This window comes from Pan troglodytes, chromosome 1 (assembly GCF_028858775.2).
Source record: "Pan troglodytes isolate AG18354 chromosome 1, NHGRI_mPanTro3-v2.0_pri, whole genome shotgun sequence".
In the NCBI taxonomy this organism is placed as follows: Eukaryota; Metazoa; Chordata; class Mammalia; order Primates; family Hominidae; genus Pan; species Pan troglodytes.
The window spans coordinates 93,785,009-93,802,243 of NC_072398.2; the positions used below are offsets into that span (position 1 = coordinate 93,785,009).

The 17,235-nt window shown below is 41.4% G+C and overlaps 1 protein-coding gene across 15 annotated transcripts in view; it reads left to right on the top strand.

The window, feature by feature from the left end:
* Window positions 1–17,235, top strand: part of ASH1L (ASH1 like histone lysine methyltransferase) — a 228,048-nt gene that overhangs the window by 152,291 nt on the left and 58,522 nt on the right. For all 15 annotated transcript variants that reach the window (XR_010157608.1, XR_010157610.1, XR_010157609.1 and 12 more), the window contains one exon: window positions 15,430–15,524. Coding sequence is in view for 12 of the 15 variants with exons in the window: in XM_054672121.2 (XP_054528096.1) it covers window positions 15,430–15,524 (95 nt within the window). In the remaining 3 variants the exon portion in view is untranslated. The remainder of the gene's footprint in view (window positions 1–15,429; window positions 15,525–17,235) is intronic.

Sequence of the window (17,235 nt, forward strand, 5' to 3'; positions counted from 1 at the left end):
CTGACATGTATCTACTATTGTAATATCATACAATAGAATAAAAATAAAGGGGCCAGTTGCGATTGCTCACGCCTGTAATCCCATCACTTTAGGCGGCTGGAGCTGGAGGATTGCTTGAGCCCAGGAGTTCAAGACCAACCTGGGCAACATAGCAAGACCTTGTCTCTACTAAAAATTTAAGAATTCAGGCCAGACGCAGTGGCTCAGGCCTGTAATCCTGTATATCATTCTTGGTGATATACATTCTATGGGTTTCGACAAATGTATACTGACATGTATCTACTATTGTAATATCATACAATAGAATAAAAATAAAGGGGCCAGGTGCGGTTGCTCACGCCTGTAATCCCAGCACTTTAGGCGGCTGGAGCTGGAGGATTTCTTGAGGCCACTTTGGAAGGCCAAGGCAGGCAGACTACTTGAGGTAAGGAGTTCAAGACCAGTCAGGCCAACATGACACAACCCTGTCTCTGCTAAAAATACAAAAATTAGCTGGGCACGGTGGCAGGCACCTGTAATCGCAGCTACTTGGGAGGCTGAGGCAGAAGAATCCTTTGACCTCCGGAGGCAGAGGTTGCAGTGAGCCGAGATCGCACCATTGCACTCCAGCCTGGGTGACAGAGCAAAACTCTGTCTCAGAAATAAATAAGTAAATAAAATAAAAATCCAGCAGGTGTGGTGGCGCACAGCTGCAGTCCCAGCTGCTTGTGAGACTGAAGTGAGCAGATCACTTGAGTCCAGGGGTCCGAGGCTGCAGTGAGTTGTGTTCATGACACTACACTCCAGCCTAAGTGACAAAGCGTTTTTTTTGAAACCCTGTCTCAAAAAAAGAAAGAGAAAATAATATAAACTTTTTTTTTTTTTTGAGATGGAGTTCAAGCAATTCTCCTGCCTCAGCCTCCCGAGTAGCTGAGATTACAGGTGCCCACCACCATGCCTGGCTAATTTTTGTATTTTTAGCAGAGACGGGGTTTCACCATATTGGCCAGGCTGGTCTCAAACTCCTGACCTCAAGTGATCTGCCCGCCCCAGCTTCCCAAAGTGCTGGGATTACAGGTCTGAGCCACCACGCCTGCCCAAGATCGACCATTTTTTAAGAACTCAGGCTTTTGTTGTCTTTTAGAATGCCCTTCATTTTGGATTTCTTTGATCCTATCTTCATGATTAGATTTAGGTTTAAAAAAATCTTGGCAGAGGCCTGGGAAAGATGGCTTATGCCTGTAATCTCAACATTTTGGGAGGCTGAGGCTGGAGGATCATTTGAGGCCTGGAGTTCAAGACCAGCCTGGGCAACATAGTGAAATCCAGTCTCTACAAAAATAAAAATAAATAAAACTTAAAAATAAAATTTAAAAATCATGGCAGGAATATTGCATATGTGATACTTTATACTTCTTTTTGCATCCCACTTATTGTCCCAGCATTGATGGTGCCATTTTTGATTACTTAGTGAAGGTGGTATCCACCAAATCTTTTCATTGCAAAGATACTACATTTTTTCCCATTGTAATTGGTACATAAACCATGGGTTGATATTTAAGGCTATGGCTTGTTCTCTATCAGTCTTTTTTAATCTAACATTTAATCATCCATTAATGTTTTTTCCCTAAGTTAATAATTACATTGATGGTTGAAAAATGACAATTTTTGCTGGGTGTGGTTGCTCACCCCTGTAATCCGAGAACTGTGGGAGGCAGATCACCTGAGGTCAGGAGTTCAAGAACACCCTGGCCAACATGGTGAAACCCCATCTCTACCAAAAATGCAAAAATTAGCCAGGCCTGGTGAAATACAATCTGTAGTCCCAGCTATTTGGGAGGCTGAGGCAGAAGAATCGCTTGAACCCAGGAAGCAGAGGTTGTAGTGAGCTGAGATTGCGCCACTGAACTCCAGCCTGGGCGACAGAGCAAGACTCCGTCTCAAAAAAAAAAAGAAAGAAAAGAAAATTTTCTAATTCCATTATTTCTTGATTTTTAGCTGACATTTTCTGGTGAAGATGAGCTTCTCTTTTTTTTTTCTCCATAAACTCTCTGTTTGTTTTGTTTTGTTTTGTTTTTTTGAATACCTTATAGACTCATGAACTTTTTTTGTTTGGGTGGTTTTGTTTGTTTTTCTCCAGAGACAGGTTCTCCCTATGTTGCCCAGGCTTGACTCTAACTCCTGGGCTCAAGAAGTCCTTCTGCCTCAGCCTCCCAAAGTGCTAGGAGGCATAAGCTATCATGCTTGGCATAAAATTGACTATATTATAATCTATTAGCATTTTATAGGAAACTGCTCAAAATTCCCTGATTTTACCACAGGAGCCCCTTTAAACTGGCCCCTGTTTCCTTTATACATGTCTTCAGATTACTTATCTTTGAGCACTTCCCTGCTTTCTGCTGTTTGGAGTAGTGAGGATTTAGTTTTTTGTTTTGGTTTACTTTTCTGCTGTTTATCAGACTTGTTCTTTCTTTGGCCTGCATCTGGAATCAACTATTTCCCTCAAGGAGCTTTGGTTTCTCTTAGTGAGGATTATTATTTAGAAGTCAAAATCTGAATTTTTCATGTGCTTTTTCTACTAGGGTATTTGTTACTGCTATGATGCCATGCTTCTAGCCCCTTTCAGTACCATGGAATGAAAAAAATGTGCGTACACACAAGTGTATAAATTTTATATTGCTGTTGAAGAAATTATCACAAATTTAGCAGCTTAAATATCATCCATTTATTATCTCACAGATTCCAGTTTAGTCTTGGCTTAGTTGGATCCTCTGTTCTGAGTTTCATAAGCCAGAATCAAGGTACCATCCGAGGCTGGGGCTGTATTCCAGACTCACATGGATGTAGGTAAAACTCATTTCTTTGCAGTTGTGTAACTCATGGTTGGTGGCTTGCTTCTTCAAGTCTTCAACAAAGAGAGTCTGCTTCTTTAAGACTCTGGACTGAGAGCAATCCTAAGCCTTTATTGAGATATTAAGTGTACAGTAATCAGTTTTAAAACATTGTTATTATTCCAGAAAGAAACCCACGTCACTAGGCAATCACTCCCTAATTTCCCCACCATTAGGCAACTGTCCATTTAGATATTTAATGTGTGGAATATATGTAATATAAATACAATTTTTTTTTTTTTAACCAGTCCTGGATATTTAGTATCATACAATATGTGTTTTTTTGTGACTTTTTCACTTAGCGTATTGTTTTCAGGTTTCATGCATGTTGTAGTATATATAATTCCTGTCTTTTTTGCCAAATAATATTCCATTGTGCATATGTATACCACATTTTATTTATCCATTCATCAGTTAATGAACATTTGGGTTGTTTCTGCTTTTGGCTATCACAAGTAATGCTGCTATGAACATTTGTGTACAACCACGTTTTTATTTTTTATAGCTGTATGATATTAGATTATATAGATACTTCATAGTCTATCTAACCAGTCTAGTAAGGAAGGGTTGTTCTAATATTTGCTCCTATAGATAATGCCCAGTGAATAAACTTATCCACACATTGTTTGATATTTTGGAGGTATATCTTCAGGGTAAGTTCCTAGAAATTGAATTACTGGGTTAAATAGTAATTGTATATATAATATTGCTAAATTCTGCTTCCATGGGAATTGTATCCTTTTGTAGTCCTAGAAATTTATGAGTCTGTCTTACTTTTCCACAGCCCATCCTATGTTATCAAACGATTATATGTTTATTAATCTAATAGGTGAGGAATTTCAATTTACTTTTTTTTTTTGAGACGGAGTCTCGCTCTGTCTCCCAGGCTGGAGTGCAGTGGCGCAATCTTGGCTCACTACAACCTCTGCCTCCCGTGTTCAAGCAATTCTCCTGCCTGAGCCTCCCGAGTAGCTGGGACCACAGGTGTGCACCACCACGCCTGGCTAATTTTTGTATTCTTAGTAGAGATGGGGTTTCACCATGTTGGCCAGGCTGGTTCAATTCCCCTTTTTTTTGTAAGTAATACTGTCAAGCATCTTTTTATATCTTTGAAGGCCATTTAATTATCTTTTTCTTTTAACTGTCTTTTCATGTGTGTTTCCCCGTTTTCTATCAGTGGAAATTCTATCCTCGATTTTTAAGAGTTCTTTATCTATTAGATTTGCCTTTGTCCGTGATATAAATTGTAGATATATTTTGTCAATTTGTTATTTGACTTTTGTGCTTATTGACCGTGACTATTGTTATGCCAGTAATAATATATTGTTACTGTTCAAACACTGTGTCGATTACTATAGCTTATTTATTTATTTATTTTTTAGAAACAGGGTCTCACTCTAAGGCCCAGCCTGGAGTATAGTGGCACAAACAGCTCACTTCAGCCTCTTTCTCCCAGGCTCAAACCATCCTCCTTCCTCAGCCTCCCGAGTAGCTGGACTATAGGCATTCACCACCACACCCAGCTATTTTTTAAATTTTTTGTAAAGACAGGGCCTCATTATGTTGCCCAGGCTGTCTCGAACTCTTGGCCTCAAGCAATCCTCCCCTCTTGGCTTCCCAAAGTGCTAGGATTATAGGCGTGAGCCACTGCTCCTGGCCAAATACCGGAGTTTTGTAAGAAAGCCTGAAATCAGAAAGTGTGATTCCTTCAACTTTGTTCTTTTTCAAGATTGTTTTGGCTATTCCTGGATTCCTTGCCATTTCTCTGTGATTTTTTAGGATCAGCTTATCTATTTCAGCAAAAAATGCAACTGGAATCTTCACAGACTCTATAGATCAATTTGGGAAGTTTTGTCGTCTTTTTTTTTTTTTTTTTTTTTTGAGACAGAGTCTCACTCTGTCGCCCAGGCTGGAGTGCAGTGGCACCATCTTAGCTAACTGCAACCTTCGCCCCCTGGGTTTAAGCAAGTCTCTTCTCTCAGCCTCCCTAGTAGTTTGGATTACAGGCATGTGCTACCATGCCCATCTACTTTTGTATTTTTAGTAGATCCAGGGTTTTGCCATGTTGGCCAGGCTGGTCTCAAACTCCGGACCTCAAGTGATCCACCCGCCTCGGCCTCCCAAACCGCTGGGATTACAGACGTGAGCTACAGCACCTGGCCAAGTTTTGCTGTCTTAACAGTATTTGGTCATCACCATATCTGTGAATATGGGATGTCTTTCCATTTATTTTGACTTTTTTTTTTTTTTTTTTTGACACAGAGAATCGCTCTCTCACCCAGACTGGAGTGCAGTGGCCTGATCTCGGCTCACTGCAACCTCCACCTCCCAGGTTCAGGTGATTCTCCTGCCTCAGCCTCCCAAACAGATGGGGCTACAGGCCCACACCACCATGCCCGGCTAATTTTTTGTAGTTTTGTAGAGACAGGGTTTCATCATGTTGGTCAAGCTGATCTTGAACTCCTGACCTCAGGTGATTCACTCACCTAGGCCTCCCAAATTGCTAAGATTACAGGGATGAGTGACCATGCCTGACCTATTTTGATCTTTAACCAAAACTTTTAACAGTGTTTGTTGTTGTTGTTTTGTTTGTTTGTTTTAATGAGACTGAGTCTCACTCTGTCGCCTAGGCTTGAGTGCAGCGGCTTCATCTCGGCTCACTGCAACTTCCCCCTCTTGGGTTCAAGTGATTCTCGTGCCTCAGCCTCCTGATTAGCTAGGAATATGGGCACATGCCAACACAACTGGCTAATTTTTATATTTTTAGTAGAGACAGGGTTTCACCATGTTGGCCAGGCTGGTCTCAAACTCCTGACCTCAAGTGATCTGCCCCCCTAATCCCCCTAAAGTGCTGGGATTACAGGCACGAGTCACTGCCCCTGGCCTCAAAACTTTTAACAGTGTTTTATAGTTTTTAGTGTACAGGTGCTATTCTTCTTTTGTTAATCTTGTTCCCAAGAATTTTTTTTTAATTTACTGCTATTGTAATTGTTGTAATTGGAATTGGATTTTTTATTTTTATTTTTTTATTTTTATTCTATTATTATTATTTTTTTTTAGACGGAGTCTCACTCTGTCACCAGGCTGGCGTGCAGTGGTGCGGTCTCAGCTTACTGCAACCTCTGTTTCCCAGGTTCAAGCGATTCTCCTGCCTCAGCCTCCCGAGTAGCTGGGACCACAGGCACGCACCACCACACTCAGCTAATTTTTGTGTTTTTAGTAGAGAAAGAGTTTCACCATGTTGGCCAGGATGGTCTCGATCTCTTGACCTCGTGATCCGCCTGCCTCAGCCTCCCAAAGTGCTGGGATGACAGGCATGCCACCACGCCCAGCCCTCCAATTGGATATTTTAAATTAAAATTTTGGATTGTTTATTGCTATGTATAGAAATACAATTGATTTTTTTTTCCCACCAGTTTACCCTGACAGATGTGTTTCATGTATTGAGTTTGTCTCCTGCAACTTAGGTGTTAGTCCTGAGTCTTTTAGTGGATTCCGTCATGTGTGTCTTGACTTTGCTTAAGATCATTCACATCGTCACCACATCTAGCTAATTTTTTTATTTTTTGTAGAGACAATGAGGTCTTGCCATGTTACCTGAGCTGGTCTTGAGCTCCTGGCCTCAAGTGATCCTCCTGCCTTGTCCTTCCAAAGTGTTGGGATTACAGGGGTTAGCCACTATATCTGGCCTTTATTTTTAAATTGCTTCTGGATTTTTTTCTTTTTTAAAGACAGAGTCTACCTCTCATCCAGACTAGAGTACAGTGGCATAATACCAGCTCACTACAGTCTCCACCTCCTAGACTCAAGTGTTCATCTTACCTCAGCCTCCTCCAGTAGCTGGGACTACAGGTACATGCCACCACACTGGACTAATTTTTTTATTTTTTCAGAGACAGGGTCTCTCTATGTTGCCCAGGCTAGTCTTGAACTCTTGAGTCAAGTCCCTCTTTGGCCTCCCAAAGTGCTAGGGTTGTAGGTGTGAGCCACCGTGCCCAGGTTGCTTCCTTTTTTTTTTTTTTTTTTTTTTGAGACGGAGTTTCGTTCTTGTTGCCCAGGCTGGAGTGCAATGGTGCGTTCTTGGCTCACTGCAACCTCTGCCTTCCAGGTTCAAGCGATTCTTCTGCCTCAGCCTCCCGAGTAGCTGGGATTACAGGCATGGCATCACCACACCTGGCTTTTTTTTTTTTTTTTTTTTAATGGTAGGAACGGCCTTTATTGGCTGCAGCAGCAAGTGAAAGAGGGGATACAGCTTCTGCAGAATAGATCGCCTTCCTCCAAAAAAAGCTTCTGTATTTCAAGTCATTAGAAAAGCTCTCCCACACCCAAATTTTAAGCAAGTAAGAAATTTACTTTTGTTTTCTTCTGGTAATTGCTTGGATTCAATTTTTGCATCTAGTTCCCTAATATATTTGGAATTTTTTCAGGTATATTAGTCTGGGCTAATACTGAAGAAGTAAAAAGAAAGTTAATACTTCTTGCATACCTATTATGTGCCAGTTACTGTGCTAATGAGTTTATATATGTTATCTTATAAATTTATTCAAGAACCTTGTGAGAGAACAGGTATTATTAATATTATTGAAGAAGCTAAGGCTTAGAGAATTAGAGAAACTTAAGTAATTTGTCTAGGGTTTTACAGTTAGTCAATGGCATAGTTAACATTTGAGTTCTGGCAATAATTGGCTGCAGAGTTGTTTGTACTTTTCCCTACTTTACTTAGCTTTTACAGTACTGAAATATCTTTTGTGGGTTTTTTTGGTTTTTTTTGAAACAGGAGTTTCACTCCATTGCCTAGGCTGGTCTGAAACTCCTGGGATCCTTCCACAATGATCCTTCAGCTGCAACCTCCAAAAGGCTGGGATTAGAGGCATTTGCACCACCACCAGCTCTTTTTTTTTTTGAGACGGAGTTTCGTTCTTGTCACCCAGACTGGAGTGCAATGGCACGATCTTGGCTCACTGTAGCCTCTGCCTCCCAGGTTCAAGCGATTCTCCTGTCTCAGCCTCCCAAGTAGCTGGGATTACAGGAGTGCGCTACCACACCTGGCTAATTTGTGTATTTTTTTTTTTTAGTAGAGACGGGTTTCACCATGTTGGCCAGGCTGGTCTTGAACTCCTGACCTTAGGTGATCCACCCACCTCAGCTTCCCAAAGTGCTGGGATTACAGGCAACCATACCCGGCCTTCAATGTCTTTTTATGCTGGAAAAAAAAAAAAAAAGTATAACTTGGCTGGGTGTGGTGGCTCATACTTGTAATCCCAGCACTTCGGGAGGCCAAGGTAGGAGGATTGCTTGAGGCCAGGAGTTTGAGACCAGCCTAGACATCATGGTGAGGACCCCATCTCTACAAAAAGTTTTTAAATAATTATCCAGGCATAGTGGCACACAGACCTGTAGTCCTAGTTACTCAGTAGACTGGGATGGTGGGATTGCTTGAGCCTTAGGAGTTCAAGGCTGCATTGAATTATGATTGCACCACTGTACAACCTGGGTGGCAGAACAAGGCCCTGTCTTTAAAAACAAAACAAAGCAGTAAAACATGGATAACTTGTCTGGACCATTTGATTAATTCCTTTTTTTTATTTAAAAGATTAGCTCTAGAATAACATGTCCATTTTTTACATTCTGTACTTTTTAGCATAAAGTTTATATAGTAATCTGAAATATAATTTTACCTTTTTATCTAAAAGTGCCGTATTCCTTGAGGATTTTAAGTTGTGCAGTAAAATGGTCTGGATTGGAGCAAGGTTAGGGAAAGGTGGCATTATGAAAAAAATGATGCCTCCCCCTTCTTCAAATTCATATCCCCAGGGCAAAAGTTGCCATATTGTTTATGAAAGAACATTAAGGGAGTCTGTTTTCCTGTTGTCTGTAGATGATGTTTAGAAGTATTTTAACCCTGATATGATGTTTGTTTGTTTGTTTGTTTGTTTGAGACGGAGTCTGGCAGTGGCACAATCTCAGCTCACCGTGCCCAGCTAGTATGATTTTTTTTTTTTAGACAGAGTCTTGCTCTGTCACCCAGGCTGGTGTGCAGTGGTGCAACCTTGGCTCACTGCAACCTCCACCTCCCGGGTTCAAGCAATTTTCCTGCTTCAGCCTCTCAAGTAGCTGAGATTACAGGCGCCTGCCACCACGCCCAGCTAATTTTTTGTATCTTTAGTAGAGGCGGGGTTTCACCATGTTGGCCAGGCTGGTCTCAAACTCCTGACCTCAGGTGATCCACCTGCCTTGGCCTCCCAAAGTGCTGGGATTACAGGCATGAGCCACTGTTCCCGGAAGCCAGTATGCTCTTTTTTTTTCTTAGAGTCTCACTCTGTCACCCAGGCTGGTGTGCAATAGCACGATCTTGGCTTTCTGTAACCTCCACCTCCGGGGTTCAGGCAATTCTCCTGCCTCAGCCTCCCAAGTAGGTGAGATTACAGGTGCCCGCCACCACTCCCGGCTAATTTTTTGTATTTTTAGTAGAGACAAGATATCACCATGTTCGCCAGGTTGGTCTCCACCTCTTGACCTGACCTCTGGTGATCCACCCACCTTGGCCTTCCAGTGTGCTGGGATTACAGGCGTGAGCCACCGCGCCCTACCAATCTTTTTTTTTTTTTTTTTTTTGAGATGGAGTCTTGCTGTGTCACCCAGGCTGGAGTCCAGTGGCATGACTTTGGCTCGCTGCAATCTCCGCCTCCCATGTTCAGGCAATTCTCCTGCCTCAGCCTCTTGAGTAGCTGGGATTACAGGTGCCCACGACCATGCCTGGCTAATTTTTTGTATTTTTAGTAGAGACGGGATTTCACCATGTTGGCCAGGCTGGTTTTGAACTCCTGACCTCAAGTGATCCGCCCGCCTTGGCCTCCCAAAGTGCTAGGATTACAGGTGTGAGCCACCATGCCCGGCCACCGGCGATCTTTTTTAACACTTTTTTTTTTTTTTTTTTGAGACAGAGAGTCTCACTCTGTCACCCTGGCTGGCGTGCAGTGGCACGATCTCAGCTCACTGCAACCTCCACCTCCCTGGTTCAAATGATTCTCATGCCTCAGCCTCATGAGCAGCTAGGATTAGAGGCGTACACCACTATGCCCTACTAATTTTTGTATTTTTAGTAAAGATGGGGTTTCACCTTCTTGGCCAAGGCTGGTCTCAAACTCCTTGCCTCAAGTGATCTGCCTGACTCAGCCTCCCAAAGTGCTGGGATTACAGGTGTGAGCCACCACATCACTGGCATGATCTTAATTTATCTTTTGTCTGGGTCTGGACCGTCTCTCCCTGTAAATAGTTGATTATGCTGAAATATGTAAATTTATGTTTATCTAAATTTAGTAAAATTAGCAAAATAAATCTGTTCCAGAAAGTAGACTGTACTTTGGTTGATAGATTGTTTTGAGAGAAATGTTAACATCTTTAGGAAGGTAATTTATGAAAACAGTATTTTCAGAAAAGTTTAACTGCCAGTGGAATATAGAATAGAATTGTCATTTGTGGTTATAGAATTTATCAGATCCTAGCTTCGTCAGTTACTAGTTATATGAATTTGGGCAAGTTATTGATTTGGGCAACCCTTGATCCTCAGTGTCCTCAGCTTTAAAATGGCAATGATAAATAGTACCTGTTACTCAGTTATCAATGTTAAAATGCTTTCCATACATGAAGTAGGCATTCAAAATATTATTTAATGTCTTACTCCACAATCACTATATTGTGACCTTGGACAAATTACTCCTCTAAGACTCTTCCTCTTTAGAAGTAATATGTCCTCTTTTTTTTTTTTTTTTTGAGACAGTCTCGCTCTATCACCCAGGCTGGATTGCAGTGGTGCGATCTCGGCTCACTACAACCTCTGCCTCCTAGATTCAAGCGATTCTCCTTCTCAGCCTCCCAAGTAGCTGGGACTACATGCCTGGCTAATTTTTTATAATTTTAGTAGAGACGGGGTTTCACCGTGTTAGCCAGGATGGTCTCGATCTCCTGACCTCGTGATTTGCCCGCCTCAGCCTCCCAAACTGTTGGGATTACAGGCGTGAGCCACCACGCTCAGCATATGTCCTCATTGGGGTCATTATTCCCTACCCAGATTCCTTTGAAATCTTGTTACTTCCTGCAGAACCGTTGCATAATATTTAAGTCCCACCCCTATCTTGTGTAACCTATTTTTCTAGTTATTTGTCCAGTCATAGTCCTCAAATACTTGTTCCTTTAGCCACATCTGATCATTTTCCTTACTTCCTCCATCCTACACTTTTCTCCTGGGGTTTATCCTAGATGTCTGCTCTGTGTAGTATGAACTACCTTCCCTACTTCACTTTTCCTTGTCAAAATCCCATTTATCTTTTCAAATAAGTTTTCTTAATTCTTTCCTAATTACAATTACTTTTCTTTCTCCTTTTGTAGAACTTGGTATCTCCTCCTAGTAAGTAGTGTTATGAGTTTTATCACATTCTGTTTTTTTTTGGGGAGTGGGGGTAGGGGTGGGACAGCCTCACTTTATCACCCAGACTGGAGTGCGGTGGTGCCATCTCAGCTTACTGCAACCTCTGTCTCCTGTGTTCAAGCAGTTCTCATGCCTCAGCCTCCCAAGTAGCTGAAATTACAGGTGCCACCACGCCTAGCTAATTTTTGTATTTTTAGTAGAGATAAGGTTTAGCCATGTTAGCCAGTCTGGTCTTGAACTCCCGACCTCAGGTAATCTGCCCGCCCCTACTTCCCAAAGTGCTTGGATTACATGCTTGGATTACATATGTGAGCCACTGCTCCCGGCCTCAAAGTTTTATCACATTCTGATAGATAATCTAGATATCTACATACATACTTGTTGTCCCACCAAATTGTAAACTTCTTATGGCCAGGGCCACCCTTTGTTCAACTTGGATGCCTTGTAGAACCCAGCAGCATTTTCTACATATAATTACTAAAATATCTATGACTTAAAATCTCCTTAAAGAGATTTAAATGCATCTGCCCTCTCATGTGGTAACAAATATGAGGAAATTATTTTGGTTCATCAATTTCATATCTACCCAAGATAGACATTTCAAAATGGATTAAGTGCCAAATTTTCTCCTGAAAAGTTTGTAGGCTGGGCACAATGGCTCACACCGGTAATCCTAGCACTTTGGGAGGCCAAGGCAGGCAAGTCGCTTGAGCCCAGGAGTTGAAGACCAGCCTGGGCAACATGGTGAAACACCGTGTCTACAAAAATAAATAAATAAATAAATAAAATGTCCCATCCCTTCGTGGTAGCATGCACCTGTAGTTCCAGCTACTCAGAGGGCAAGGAGGCTGAGGCGAGAGGTTCACTTGAGTCTGGGAGGTTGAGGCTGCAGCTGCAGTGAGCTGAGATCTCGCCACTGCACTCTACCCTGGGAGACAGAATGAGACCCTGTCTCAAAAAAGCAAAAAAATAAAAATTCCTATCACCTAGTGATGTCATGGCTTTCCTAGCATTTTAGCTTTTTTGTACATTTTTTTGTACAATGTACAGTAATTTCCTAGGCTTTCACATTCATTCACCACACATTCACCGACTCACCCAGAGCAACTTCCAGTCCTGCAAGGTCCCTTCATGGTAAGTACTCTCTACTATAAAGTGTACCACTTTTTATCTTTTACAACCATATTTTTACTCTATCTTTCTTATGTTTAGAAATGTTTAGATACACAAATACTTACCATTGTGTTACAACTGCCTGCAGTATTCAGTACAGTTACATGCTAAACAGGTTTGTAGCCTAGGACCTATAAGCTATACCATCTAGGTTTATGTAAGTATATTCTATGATGTTCACACAGCATTTGTCAGAATGTATCACTATCAAATGACAAATGACTTTATATTTCTATCCAAAACAGTTTCTGTGAGCAACATTTATTACATCTATTAAGTTATGTTTGTGTTCTCCTTTGCTGTTTATAAAGTGCTTTTACATATATCTGTTTTTGAGTGAGCTGTGCTGTGTTTAAGTACATGTATGTTATAGTCCTAGATGTATATTAATAGACTCAGATCATAACAGTCTTTATAAATATATTGTTTTTACTGGAACATTGTTTTAAATCCAAGACAGTTTTTCTTTCCCTGTCAGTATGATTTTGATCCTATTTTTCCTCTGGTTATTTGGTACTAAATAATTTTATACTTGTTTAAATATTAATCATAATAAATTATGAGAGTAAATAAATTAAAAATCATTTAATATTTTCCTAAAGCACATGATGTTTATTACCTGTTTTATGAATTATTAAGATAACCTGGCCAGGTGCCGTGGCTCACGCCTGTAATCCCAAGACTTTGGGAGCTGAGGCAGGCGGATCACCTGAGGTCAGGAGTTCAAGACCAGCCTGGCCAATGTGATAAAACCCTGTCTCTACTAAAAATACAAAAAATAGCCAGGCATAGTGTAATCCCAGTAGTTGGCATCTGTAATCCCAGCTACTCGGGTGGCTGAGGCACAAGAATTACTTGAACCTGGGAGGCAGAGTTGCAGTGAACCAAGATCATGCCACTGCACTCCAGCCTGGGCAACAGAGTGAGACTCTGTCTCAAGAAAAAAATAAATAAATGAAGGTTGTCTTCATAATGATGGCAATCTTTCTTTCTTTTTTTTTTTTTTTTCTGAGACAGAGTTTCGCTCTTGTTGTCTAGGCTGTAGTACAATGGCACAATCTCGGCTCACTGCAATCTGTCTCCCGGAGTCAAGCGATTCTCTAGCTGCAGCCTCTTGAGTAGCTGGGATTACCAGTGCGCTCTACCACACCCAGATAATTTTTTTATTTTTAGTAGAGGTGGGGTTTTGCCATGTTGGCCAAGCTGGTCTTGAACTCCTGACCTCTGGTGATCCACTTGCCTTGGCCTCCCACAGTGCTAGGATTGCAGGCATGAGCCACCCTGTCCGGTCAGCAATCTTTCTTACACTGATTCAGGATATAATCCATGATCATGCATTGCCTTTTGTTACCATGCTTTTTTTTTTTTTTTTTTTTCTTTTTTTGACAGGGTCTGGCTCTGTCACTCAGGCTGGAGTGCAGTGTGCTATCTGGGCTTACTGCAGCCTCTGCCCCACCCCGGGCTCAAGTGATCCTTTCACTTTAGCCTCTCGAGTAGCTGGGGCCAAAGGCATGCACTACCACACCCAGCTTTTTTTTTTTTTTTTTTTTTGAGATGGTGTCTAGCTGTGTCTCCCAGGCTGGAGTACAGTGGCACGATCTCGGCTCACTGCAACCTCTGCCTCCTGGGTTCAAGCGATTCTCCTGCCTCAGCCTCCCAAGTAGCTGGGATTACAGGCACCCACCACCATGCCCAGCTAATTTTTGTATTTTTAGTAGAGATGGGGTTTCACTGTGTTGGCCAGGCCAGTCTCGAACTCCTGACTTCATAATCCACCCGTCTCGGCCTTCCAAAGTGCTGGGATTACAAGTGTGAGCCACTGCGCCCGGCCAAAAGTCAGTATGTTATAATTTCGTTAAAGGAAAGAAATATATCAGCTTTGTCTTATTCACTGGAACTTTAGGCCAGGCACAGTGGCTCATGCCTGTAATCCCAGCACTTTGGCTGAGGCGGATGCATCACCTGAGGTCAGGAGTTCAAGACCAGCCTGACCAACATGGTGAAACCCCATCTCTACTAAAAATACAAAAATTAGCCAGGCGTGGTGCCGCATGCCTGTAATCCCAGCTACTTGGGAAGCTAAGGCAGGAGAACCGCTTAAACCTGGGAGGTGGAGGTTGCAGTGAGCCAAGATCACGCCATTGCACTCCGGCCTGGGTGACAAGAGCGAAACTCCATCTGAAAAAAACAAAAAAAAGAATTAATTGGAACTTTAAGCTAAAATATAGTCATAATATCTTAAATGAGACTCTTCTAAGGCCCTTTTTTCTCATTTTCCTTTTTTGTTTTCCTTCTTTTTTTCCCCCTTTTATATATTTATGAAATCTCTTGAGATCGCATTTTAAACTTTAGGAAACAAACCAATAATGTGAGTAGAAGACACAAGCCCAGAGAGACATGGTGGAATAAAAGCAAGAGAATAATATAGAATAATATAGTGAGTAGATGTTGAGCAAGAAACTGAGGTTTTGAAGCTTAAATCTCCTTCCCAACTGCTAAAATCAAGGCAAGTCACTCAGTCTTCTAGAGCATCTTTCCTCTTACCTACTTCACAGTATTGATATAAAGTAACCAAATATAAGGCAGTCATTATAATCAGATCTAAAATTTGTGTTCCTTCTCCAAAACTGTTGGAGAAAATAAAAGAGCATCTTTCTTTTCTTTCTTTTTTTTTAAAAATAGAGACAGGGTCTCACTTGTTACCCAGGCCAGTCTCAAATTCCTGGGCTCAGGCAGTCCTTCCACCTCAGCTTCCAAAAGTATTGGGATTACAGGCGTGAACCCCCACGCCCGGCCAGGAGCCTCTTTCTTAAGGACAGTTTCAGAAGTAAAGATTTTTTTTTTAAATTTATCAATGTACTTGGTACCCTCTCCTCATAGGATGATCTGTTATCTGTATTTGACCACAGGAGGAAATTTCTTTGCCTCTGACTGTTTCCCATTCTTTTTTTATCACAGCCCAAAGAGTCGATTGATCCAATTAAAGAAAGAGAAGCTGGAGTATACTCCAGGAGAGCATGAATATGGATTATTTCCAGCGCCCATTCATGTTGGTAAGTACCGAGTCCACACAATGTATTGCTGAGAAGAAACAGTATTTCCTGGGTTTGAGGGAAATGTCTTTTTAATCTTGTTATTATTTCTATTTCTCCAGTGGGATCAAGCTCTTTCTTTACCATTTTACTTAAACTTACTCTGAAGAATTTTATACACTGTTTGATAGTCAGGGGGTCACAGTGGCATAAATCTTGTTCATTGGAGCCTTAATAAATAACACTGGGCCAGGCATGGTGGCTCATGCCTATAATCCTAGCACTTTGGGAGGCCGAAGCAGGTGGATTGCTTGAGCCCAGGAGTTGATGGCCTGGGCAACTTGGTGACACCCTGTCTCTACAAAAAATATGAAAATTAGCTGGACGTGGTGGCACAGGTCTGTAGTCCCAGCCACTCTGGAGGCTGAGGTGAGAGGATCACCCAAGCATAGGATTTTGAGGCTATGGTGTAGTCATGATCCTGCCACTGCACTCTAGCCTGAGTTGACAGAGAGAAATCCTGTCTCTAAAAAAAATTAAATAAATAACACTATGTCTATACCTTTTGTTTCCATAGGTATGTTATCTAGGAAAAACCAAGTAGTAGCCATTCAGTGTCAAATATTTTCCACATTCAAAAATAGATGATTTATACACACATATGATCAGAGTAAGAAGCCCCACTGCTTTTACTGAGTATTTATCTGCTTGAAAGTGGAGTGATATTTATTCTACTGTTCATTCTTGGCAAAAATGTCAAGACTTTGTTTAGCATTTGGATAGTAGTACCTTCCAGGACCCTATTATTGAGCTTATCAGATAAGTAAAAAGTACTAAGAAGTCATTCTAAGTTCCTCCCATTTTTTTCTGTCCCTTATCCAGTTCATCTCAAGTTCTGTTGTGTTTCTATCCCTGAAATATATCCTACTTCTCTCCAAATCTCATTGCCATCTCTCAAGTCTGTGACAGTAGTATCTTTTCTTCAGGCTGCTGCAATAGCCATCTAACAGATCTATTTCCAGTTGTGTTTCCATGTGGCCCAGCCTCCATTCAGTAAAAACAGAAATTATTTTTTAACTTAACCCAGATCATACTTAAAACCTTTGCATGGCTTACCATCAGATTAAAATGCAAACTTCTTGACTTGAATGATCTGGTTCCTGATTACCCCATCTCTCTCCATTTATTCATTCCCATCTCAACCTTATTCACTATATTGTGTCATACTGGCCTTCTTTCAGTTTTTAGAACATAGCAAGCTTTTTCCCACTGGAGGGTCATTATACTTGTTATTCCCATTGCCTGAAAAGCTCTTTTTCAGTCTTCGCATGGTTGGTTTCTGCTCATCTTTTAAGGATGATCTTAATGTTAGTATCAGCTTCAATACCATTTATTTTCTTTAAAATAATTTTCCTGATAGTCTCATCAAAAGAGGCTTCGTCTCTCTTTGTTCTAGATAACATCACTCTCTATATCTATAATTAAAATATTTATTTGGTTCCTCCATTAGATTATAATCTCCGGCAGTACAGGATCATTGTCTTTCTTACTCTCCCTGGATTTCCCAGCACCTGGTACATAATAGAAGTTTATCAAATATTTGCCGTACAAATGAAAGAAAAGGAGAAGGCTGGGTGCGGTGGCTCACACCTGTAACCCCAGCAGTTTGGGAGGCCGAGGCAGGTGGATCATGAGGTCACGAGATCGAGACTATCCTGGCTAACAGTGAAAC